Source organism: Echinops telfairi, unplaced genomic scaffold (assembly GCF_000313985.2).
Source record: "Echinops telfairi isolate 266 unplaced genomic scaffold, ASM31398v2 ScPeMD7_7457;HRSCAF=8495, whole genome shotgun sequence".
Classification (NCBI taxonomy): Eukaryota; Metazoa; Chordata; class Mammalia; order Afrosoricida; family Tenrecidae; genus Echinops; species Echinops telfairi.
Genome location: NW_022111357.1, coordinates 22,588,111 through 22,598,102, shown reverse-complemented (window position 1 = coordinate 22,598,102; position 9,992 = coordinate 22,588,111). Strand labels below are relative to the sequence as shown.

General features: G+C 52.1%; 1 protein-coding gene across 5 annotated transcripts; it reads left to right on the top strand.

Annotated features, from left to right (window-relative positions):
• Window positions 1-6,272: 6,272 nt before the first annotated feature.
• On the top strand, window positions 6,273-9,111 carry C1QA (complement C1q A chain). 5 transcript variants are annotated; one of them, XM_004705121.2, is made up of 3 exons: window positions 6,273-6,361; window positions 7,130-7,299; window positions 8,290-9,111. In XM_004705121.2, exons 2-3 carry the CDS (start codon window positions 7,137-7,139, stop codon window positions 8,862-8,864), a joined length of 738 nt encoding a protein of 245 aa, XP_004705178.1. In that variant the 5' UTR covers window positions 6,273-6,361; window positions 7,130-7,136; the 3' UTR covers window positions 8,865-9,111. The 5 variants fall into 5 exon arrangements, with proteins under 5 accessions (XP_004705178.1, XP_045155025.1, XP_045155026.1 ...); XM_045299090.1 differs by having other exon boundaries at window positions 6,277-6,344; XM_045299091.1 differs by lacking the exon at window positions 6,273-6,361 and adding an exon at window positions 6,573-6,626.
• Window positions 9,112-9,992: the final 881 nt, after the last annotated feature.

Below are 9,992 nucleotides of genomic sequence, written 5' to 3'. Positions count from 1 at the left end.
TCCGTCATTTCCATTTTATAGATAAGAGAGCTGAGGTCCAGGGAGCCGATGCACTTTTCCCAAAGTCAGAAAGTGAGTTGCGGGTTAAGCCATTCCCCAAAATCAGGGTGGGGGGTAGAGGAAGAGGCTGGTGGGAAGAATTCTATGTCCCTACTCTCCACCCAGAGCACCCCCACTTGGTTGATATTGGCTGTCATGCAAGATGGCATTGAAAAGGGAGTCTGAAAAGGTTGAAAATCCTGGGCCTAAACTATCCTGCATCTGCCCATGGACAGCAGCTTACCCCCTTTTCCGGCCTCCTCCTCTCCCCCTCTCTCTGGAGCATTACGGGGAACAAAGCTGCTCTCGGGAAGAGATCGAATGGCGTGGTCCGTTCGCACACACTCCCTCTCAGGGATAGATCCAAGTGCCAGTTGCCAATGGCTCCCTTCCATCTCTCCAGGACCCCTGGTGTGCCAGAGGACAACTGTGCCTGTACGGTGCTCAACACTTGATTTTTCATAAGCAGATTGCCAGCCCTTTCGTCCATGGCACGCCAGGGTGGGCTCAGCCACCAGCCTTTTGGTTAGCAGTGGAGTGTGTGCGCTGGTCTCACCCCTCAAGAGCACCCTGGGAAAGACAGAGTGCCTCCTCTGAAGAAAAGCCGGCTCGGCGCTCCAGCTGGCGGTGATGGCAGGAGCACCTGTCCGTGAGCATAAGGCTGGAGGGACCAAGCCTAAGGGCAGGGATCCCTGGAGGTGGCCTCACACAGGCTCTCGAGGCTGCTGTCTTCATGGGCAGAAAGCCTGATTAGGAACCAGTCACCATGCGCTAAGGGTTTTATAAGCAGACTATCTCATTAGAATGCTGTCATAGAAAATCCAAGGAGTGCAAAAGGAAACTTCTAATAGGGGGAGTTAAAGTCAATAAACCAAAATCATTTGGGCCTCTCTGCACTAGCAATGAACAATCTAAGGGGAAGTTGGGAAAACAGTTCCATTTATACTTGTATCTAAGAGAAGAAAACATCTTGGGATAAACATAACCAGAGACGAGAAGGACTTGTACTATAATAACTATAAAACCCCGCTGAAAGAGGTTAAAGATGGCTTCAGTACATGGAAAGATGTTCTATGTCTGTAGATTGGGAGACTGAATGTTATGAAGATTACAAACCACCCAAAGTGATCTATATAGTCGATGCAACCCCTATAAAAATCCCAACAGCCTTTTTTACAGAGAAGAAACGCCAACCTTCAACTTTTGTACGGAAGGGCACGGGGCCTTGAATAGCTACATCCATGTTGAAAGAGAAGAATGAAATAGGAGGACTCCCATTTCTTGATTTTAAAACATACAATACAGCTACAGTAATCAAAACTGCCTGGTCCCGGTCTACCAGTAGATGCGCAGAACAATGCAATAGGATTGAGAGTGCAAAAATAAACCCACCATCTGTCAACTGCTTTTTGAAAAGGGTGCTAAGCCCATTCAAGGAAGAAAGAAGCATCTCTCCAATTGATGGTGTGGGGAAATTGGATTTCTACATGCAGACAACGAAACAGAGGAACAAGCACCGGCAACGTTGGCCGGCCTGAATTTTAACAATAGGCGGTCTGATATAATAACAAAATCACAAACAGCAAAAGATGAAATAAATAAATGGGACCTCATACAAATTTAAATTTTATTCACCAAAAGACTTGACCAAAAAAAAAGAAATGGGAAGGCAAACCACCAACCAACTTTGAAAACCATGTATTTGACAAGAAACTAATTATATGTACAAGGGGCTACTCCCCCAAAAACAGAACCATTTTTTTTCAAATCTATGTTTGTTTGTTTCTTACAAAACAACCTATCACCTCCAAAGTCCTCTCCATTACACTTCACACATTTGTCAAACCTGCGATTCCATTCTTGGAAACATTTTTCAAACTCAACTGTTTGGATGGCTGACAGCAGCTCCCTCGTTTTGTTCTTCATCTCACTAAGCCATCAAATTGCTGTCCTTTCATGTCCCTATTCATTCAAGGAAACAAAAAGAAGTCGCATGGAGCAAAGTCAGGTGAGTGGGGCAAGAGAGACATGCTGGGGGGAGGGGGGGTGTTTGTTTTTGGCCAAAAACTGGCACACTGAGCTGGCTATGTGAGCAAGTGCATTGTGATGGCAAAACCAGTCCCCGTCTGCCACAGATCAGGCCTTTTGCGTCACACACTGTTACGCAATCTTTTCAGAGCCTCCAAGCCGAAAGCTTGATTGACAGTCTGACCTGGTGGAACAAACTCCAAATGCACTGTCCCCCTCACATCAAGAAAGCAAGCGAGCATCATCCTGATCTCTGATTTCACTTGATGAGCTTTGGGGGGGAGGGGACCATACTCTCTTTCACTGCCTTGATTGACGTTTGCTTTTGGGGTCATAAGAATTTCTCGTCACCGTGGGAAAATGTCTGGGTCGCTTCGGAGCTGTTATTTCAAAGCACAGCATGTTTCCACTCGACTGTTTTCTTGCTCGTCAGTCAGAACCCGAGGCGCAAATTTCACTGACCCTTCTCAGTCCCAAACTTTCCATTAAAGTTCACGGAACCGAGCTCCAAGACAGTCCAGATAACTTCCCCATCTCTTCAATGGTCCATCGTCAGTCTTTGATCACAGGTGCATGGATTTTGTCAACATTTTCATCCATTTAGGAAGTTGACAGACATCCAGAACGTGGTTTGTCGTCAATCAACATTCCACCTTGTTTGAAATGAGAAAACCACTTGTACATTTGAGTTTTTCCCATAGCGCTGTCCTTGTAAGCCGTGTTCAACATCACAACAGTTTCTGTGGCATTTTTCCTGAACAGGCAACAAAATTTCACAGCTGCACGCTGTTCTCTTAAATTGTCCATCACCAAAAAACAAGGTTCGAGTGAAACTGCTTTTACGAAAAAATTCACTGTGACCAGAGAGAACCTTTCCAGGCAATGCCACTGGGGGCACTCACTCAGAGTGAGTCGCCCTGTGCTTGCCCACCACGAACAAAGGTGTACTATGAAAGCTCTGCCCAACGGAGCTTTGTTCCAGTGTTTTATTTTAGTTTTGGGTACAGCCAAACAACAAAAAGACAAATAACTCAATCATAAAATGGACAAAAGATTTGAATAGGCATCTCACTCGAGGACATTCAAGTGGCCACCAACCACACGAAAAGATGCTTGGCATAATTAGCCATTGAAGATGCACATCAGAACCACAGTGAGACACCTATGTCCCCACTAGGATGGCTCAGATTCAAAGATGAATACAAAATCAGTAACAGATGTGAGCAAGGATGTGGGCAAGCTAGAGCCCTTATCTATATTGCTGGTGGAAATTCAAAATGGCATTGCAGTCGGGGCAAGCAGTGTGGTCGTTCCTCCAAAATTTAAAACTAGAATTACTATAAACCCAGAACCAAACTCACCACCATCAAATCGATTCCTACCACAGTCACCCTACAGGACAAAGTAGGGCTGCCTCTGTGGGTTTCTGAAGCCTCCTCTTTCTCCTGCAGAGTAGCTGGTGGTTTCAAACTGCTGACCTTGCTGTTAGCAATCCAACATGCAGCCCACTGGGATCCTGTCACTTCTCTATTAGGTGGGTACCCAGCAGACTTGAAAGCAGAGACTCGAACAGAGGGCTGTGCGTCAGTGTTTACTGCAGCACCGTTCACCATAACGACCCAAACACCCATCAACAGATGAAAGGACAAAGTGTGGCCCAGGCATACACGGAAGTCTACCCAGTCAGCAGGAGATAGGAAGTCCTGATGTATGTTACAGTCTGGGTGGAGTTTAAAGACATCATGCTGAGCAGAGAAAGTCAATCCTAGAAGGGTCAGTATTGTATGACCTCACTTACAGAAGAAGGCACAGAAAAGCAAATGGATAGAGAACAAAATTTATCAGTGGTTACTGGGGTGGGGGGCTAACAGTGATGGGGATATGGCATTGATTACGTGTAGGGTTGCACAGTTAATTATTGCAATTGCTGTCAATAAGCTGTACTCCTGTACAAAGTTGAATTGGCAAAAGTTGTGTGACGGATGCGTTTACAACAATGGCAGGCAGAGAGAGGGAGAGAAACCGCTGGGCTGCTTAAGTCCAACCAGACACCTCGTGGGACTTGATTCCTCGGTTTGGAGGTTGAGGGTCATGGTTTCAGTTAATTGGCTTAATAACGTGTTTAGTGCTTCTGTTCTACCTTCTAGTTCATTGCCTGGTGCCTGGTGCTTGAAAAATTGCAAGAGGCCATGCCAGGCATCATTTGTCTCTATCTACCTGGAGCAACAGAGGCCGAAAGACAGTCAGGCATGAGAGGGCGATTCTCTCCAGGAGAAATGGCCTCCTTTTCCATGAGACTAGAACTGGAGGGTGTCTGGCTACCATTGATCAAAGGTCCTATAGAAGGATCCTGGTCAAAAGGGGAAAACGTAGTACAGAATGCCGCACCCTCGGGAATCCAGACCTTCTGTAGCCGTGAAGCTTGGTTGGACCCTTCAAACCATTGCTCAGAGATCGCGTTAACCCTTAAAACCAAACTCTCCTGAAACCTTAGACCAAACAAGCATTCCGCTTCCCTAGGACAAATGGTGGGCTTCCACACTGTGTACTGTTAACAACTACTTGACCGGGATTAAATGGACAGTGGTAACTCTAAAGATTGGATAGAACCCTTGTGGGGGGGGGCGGAGTTTATGTTAATCAGGGGAAGGAAAAATCGGAAACAGAGGCTGAGAATGTTGCACACTAAACTGTGTGTAGACATGGTGGAATTGGTTGTGCTTTTCTGTGTATCGTCTCCACCGTAACAAAATACACAAAATGCAAAGGGAGGGAAGCTTTATAAAATTACTGCGAGGTGAGATGTGTTGTTCCCAATTTACAGATAAGAGAACTGAGGCCCCGGAGGTCAAGGACTTGCCCACGCACACACAGCTAGGCGGGATGGGTCTCGAGAGTGGATTGTGGGGCGTGCGTTCCTTGCCCGGCACTGTTCTGTCTTTGTGCACTTCTGCTTTCCAAGCGTTGGCAAGGAACACATGTTGCTTTCGAAATCACGAGAAAGTCCTACACCCACAAATACATAGCGTCTTGGCACAGGATAGTTCTACATTTGCATGTGCTGCAAATATGCGTCCATCCAAGAACATAGTAAAGCATTCAGGGCGGGGTGTGGGAGGTGGGAATTATGGAAAGTTCTTAACCACAATCAAGCACCTTGAGGGAGTGAGTCTCCGGGCCTGAGGATGCATGGCCATGGTCCTGGGCACATCAAGGTCAATGGGCAAAACCCGGTCCACAAAGACTATGTTCTACCTCCTGCTTTGGTGAATGGTGGCTGGAATCTTAAAAACCAATGAGCAGCCCCCTGTGGTACAACTATGGGCCTCTCCCACCGTCTAGAGAAAGGAGCCGTGAAGAAAGTCAAAGGGGCATGGGAATTAACCCAAAAGGCCAATGGACACAGGCACCAGGAAGACCTCAGCCTCCATCATCCGGACATCAGAAAAACTAGAGTGCCCGCCGGCTCCCACTCCTGACCGCAGTGATTGGGATGGAAATCAAAGGTGCTGGAGAGAGTTGGAGAAAATGTGGAATGAAACTCAAAATCATTTAAAAAAAAACAAAACACCAGACTCCCTGGTCTGATAGAGACTCGTGGAACCCCGTAGATTATGGCCCTAGACCCCCTTCAAACTTCAAACTAAAATCACCCCAGTGGCTCAACTTTCAACCCAACAATAGCCAGGCCTCTAGGTAAACAGTAACATAGTAATACTTGCTCCTTAGAATGAGCAACTTCTCCAGACTCAGATCGTAGAAGGCAGGAAGAGCTAGAAAGGAAGGAGTAGAAACAGGAATACCGGATAAGCAGCCAGAAGCTCTGACATTACGGGGACTGCGATCAATGTCACAAAAAGAATGTGCGGACGTGGTTGAATGGAAATGACGCTAAACATTTGCCCAAACGACAATCAAAAGTTAAAAGTCCTATAAGCCACTGATTTTTTTTAAAAGACCCCCTCTGTCCTGCTACACTGTGCTTCCGATTTTCACAGCCCTGCGCAGGACTCAGCTGCGGCGCCGCTGCTGGCAGACACCGTCTCGCGGCACCGACACACACACAGCTGTGGCCAGGGCAAGACACCCAAAGTCCCCATCTTGCTGAGGTCTGCTCAAAATCCTCTGGTCGCTGGGGCCCAGGCGAGGGTAGGTCCCGTGCAGAAGAAGGGGAAGCAGGAAGGGATGTGAAACTCGGCCCGCAGCCAGAGCCTTCTGGGTGCTCCACAGGGGCCCCAGAAGGCAGAAGGCCTGGGTGAAGGGAGCACCCCTCGGAGGTGAGGACCAGAGGCAGGTGAGGCCAGGGACTGAGCAGGAGGGGTTGGGGGTGGGGAGTAGGTGTGTTGGCTCTGGGAGCTAGACAACCAAGGCAGGTTCTATCCCACTATGTGTGAGGGTGGGAGGCCTGGGGGAACCTTTACTTATGGACCCAGAGCTGTAGGGAGGTCAGGGGGTCAGGATCCAGAGCTACCCATTCTAACCAGGGTTCTTGGGCCTGTCCCCCAAAATGCAGGGTGCTGGGAGAATTCTGAGGTGTCTGAACTCAGCAGAAGGGCCACGTGAGCTGGTGGTGAAGGGTTCACGGGCACAACGGGATGGGGAGGTGTGTGGGTTAGAGGCTGGGAAGGCCTGAGACCAGGGACGGCTGCACTGTTGGCTCAGTGCGCTCGTTAGATAAGAGCTATGCTTGGTGGGCTGGGTGCCCCACGGGGGTGCGTGGGGGCAGTGTCCAGGGGTGGCAGATGGAGTCCACTGGGGTTCCTGTTTGTGTGTCCAGGCGTGCGCACTGGACTGGGAACTGTGTCCTGTGGGGGAGGTGGTGGTGAGAGGGGGGGAGGTACGCAGTTGTGTCTGTGCATCCGTGTGACTGGTTCTGTGTGTGCCCAGGTATAGGGTCCCTGGTTTTGGACAGAGGGTGGGCATGCGGGTACCGGAGGAGGCATGCGGTGCATGTGTGCTTTGGGGAATGGGTACACACGTCCTGTGTTCACAGAATCAAGTGAGTGAGGGGTGTGTGCACACAGGCAACAAGCCTGCCAGACCCGGCTCCTTATCTCTGCAGAGCCATCATGGGGACCCCCGGAGGCTGGCTGGTGATCTGTCTGCTGGCTGTGTCCCTGGCCTCCACGGTCACCCAGGACGTGTGCCGAGCACCAGACGGCAAGGCTGGAGCCGCTGGAACTCCAGGCCGACCCGGGCAGCCAGGCCTTAAGGGGGACCGAGGGGAACCAGGTAAGGCCTCCCGTGGACCCCAGACCCTCAGCCTCAGTCTGGCCCAGCCTCTAGGGTGCAGACTTGGAGGAGGCACCTGGAGACAGGAATCTACTTAGGTCCCTACCCTCAGGGACCAGAGCATGGGAGGGGGCAAGCCTTCCTCGCATAGTTAGGGCCCAGACCTTGAGGCCCCTTCCCCTCCTCTTCTTCTTCCTCTGAGCTAGGAAAGGAGGGGCCCAGCAACAGTACAGCAACCTTGGCCGTGGTTCCATTCAGTTAATAGAACCACTAAGGCCTCAGGCTTTAGACCCTTGCTGCGTGGCCGCAAGCAAATTGCTGAGCCTCTCTGAGCCTGTTTCCTTACCTGTGAAATACAGAAATACCCGCTGGCTGGCACAAAAAGAGGAGTCAATACACTTTCCTCGGGCACACTTGCCATTCCGCCCCTCCACCCCCGTCCTGTTCTGGCAAAAACAAGAGCCAGCTGGGCTGAAGGAAAGGCACTGGAGGCGGGCGGCAAAGCAACAGCGGGAGGGAGCGGCTCCCAGCGGAGAGCAAACCCGCAGGATGAGCCGAGCAGCACTTCGAAGCCAGGCCCAGCCTGTGACCCCTGAGCCATGCCCAAAAGTCTGTCTGCTCCTCTCCATGGGCCAAAGGAAGAAGTCCAGGCTCAGAGATGCTAGAAACTTGCCCAAGGTCACACAGCCAGACAGCCCCAGCTCTCCCTCCCTGCCAGCCCACCCCACAGGCCGAGCCCTCCCTCTGAGGAGTAGCGGGCACGGGGCTGTCCCTGGCAGCAGCCCTGGCGGCGTGTGGGCGACCCTTGGCCCAATCAAGCACAGGTCCGCAGTTTGCAAGGGAGTTCTCTGCTCCGTGAAGATGTGCAGGGAGGGGTGTGTGTGTGTGTAGCCTCGGGAACCCTCAGGGACAGACAGTGTGTGTGTGTGCGTGTGTGTGTGTGTGTGTGTGTGTGTGGCTCTCACTCCCATCTGACTTCCCTCCCCCCAGGAGCTGCTGGTGTGCGCACAGGCATCCGAGGCCTCAAAGGAGAAGAGGGAGCCCCCGGGCCCTCTGGGAAAGCCGGCAACATGGGTTTCCCCGGACCCAGCGGGCCCCCGGGTCTGCCTGGCCTCCCAGGCAACAGGGGCATCAAGGGAAACCCGGGGAACATCAGGGACCAGCCTCGGCCAGCCTTCTCAGCAGTGAGGAGGAGCCCCCCGTTGGGCGGCAACGTGGTCATCTTCGACACGGTCATCACCAATGAGGAGGGCCCCTACCAGAACCACTCGGGCCTCTTTGTCTGCGCCGTGCCCGGCTACTATTACTTCATCTTCCAGGTGGTGTCCCGCTGGGACATCTGCCTGTCCATCATGTCCTCCACGCGCAGCCAGGGCCGGCGCTCCCTGGGCTTCTGCGAGACCAACAGCAAGGAGCTCTTCCAGGTGGTCTCCGGGAGCACGGTGCTTCAGCTCCAGCAGGGCGACCAGGTCTGGATTGAGAGGGACCCCAACAAGGGTCGCATTTACCATGGCGCCGAGGCAGACAGCATCTTCAGCGGCTTCCTCATCTTCCCGTCCACCTGAGCCAGGAAGGGCCCCCCACCACACACCCAGGCCTCATCCACTGTATGCTGTATGACCCTGGGGCACTCACTCCACCTCTCTGAGTTTCCAGGCACTGCTCTGTGAAGTGGGGGTGTTGCTGCTTTTGCTGCCTAAAGGGGGTGTGGGGCTGGCTCAGAGGCCCCTAGGGCTCGCTGCCCCACTGTGCGCACCCTTCACAGGAGATCACTTCTTGGTATGTTTCCTGAAATAAATACCTGAGCCCCTGTCTGCTGTCCGGTTCCTCCTCTGGATGCTGGGCGGGAGGCACCCCACCAGCTGCCGTCAAGATGGCTCAGCACACGGCAGCCCCACAATGGTCAGCGAAGCACTGGGCTCCACAGGGGCTTCCGTGGTGGCTTGTTCAGAAGTAGACCACCCTCTGCCTTTCTGCAAAGGGATCCCTGAGTGTCATCCTTTCTGCAGAGAGCTCCCTGAGTGTCATCCAATGTCCGGCCTTGGGGCCAGTAGCATGGTGACCATTTGTACCCCCCAGGGGCCGACGGGGCACGCTGGTATTTAGTGACTAACTTCAGGGGTCTGGCAGGGGCTGTGGCCGACTCCACCTGGGCTCACATTCTAGTTCCACCTGCCTGCTGCCCAGGTGCATTCCTGTTACACGACCTCTCTGAATCTGCATCCTTGTCAGGTGGGGCAAGAATGGCGCCTACCTGGAAGGGTGGTTTTAACAGAAAACGTCCCCCTAAACAAGCTCACTGCCCTCAAGTGGATCCTAACTCACAGCAACCCCGTGGACCAAGCAGAACTGCCTCTGTGGCTCTCCCAGGCTGTGAATCTTGACAGGGGCAGACAGCCTTGCCTTTCTCCATAGATGTTGCTGGTGGGCTCAAACCCCTGGCCCTGTGAGTAGCAGCCTGACCTGTTGTCCACTAAGCTACCAGGGCTCCTCACAGGGCTGTTCCCCATCCGCCCCTCACACGTGACCCCTCCTCCAGTGCACATGCATAGCCACAGACCAGCGGTTCTCAACCTTTGGGTCAAGACCCCTTTGGGGGTCAAACAACCCTTTCACAGGGGTCGCCTGATTCATAGCAGTAGCAAAATGACAGTGGTGAAACAGCAACAGAAATAATGTTATGGTTGGGGGGG

What these genes read in the sequence shown, in the direction of transcription:
- C1QA (XM_045299088.1), top strand. An exon ending in GGGGGACCGAGGGGAACCAG is followed by an intron (nt 7,300 to 8,289) that starts GTAAGGCCTCCC and finishes CCCTCCCCCCAG; the next exon opens with GAGCTGCTGGTGTGCGCACA.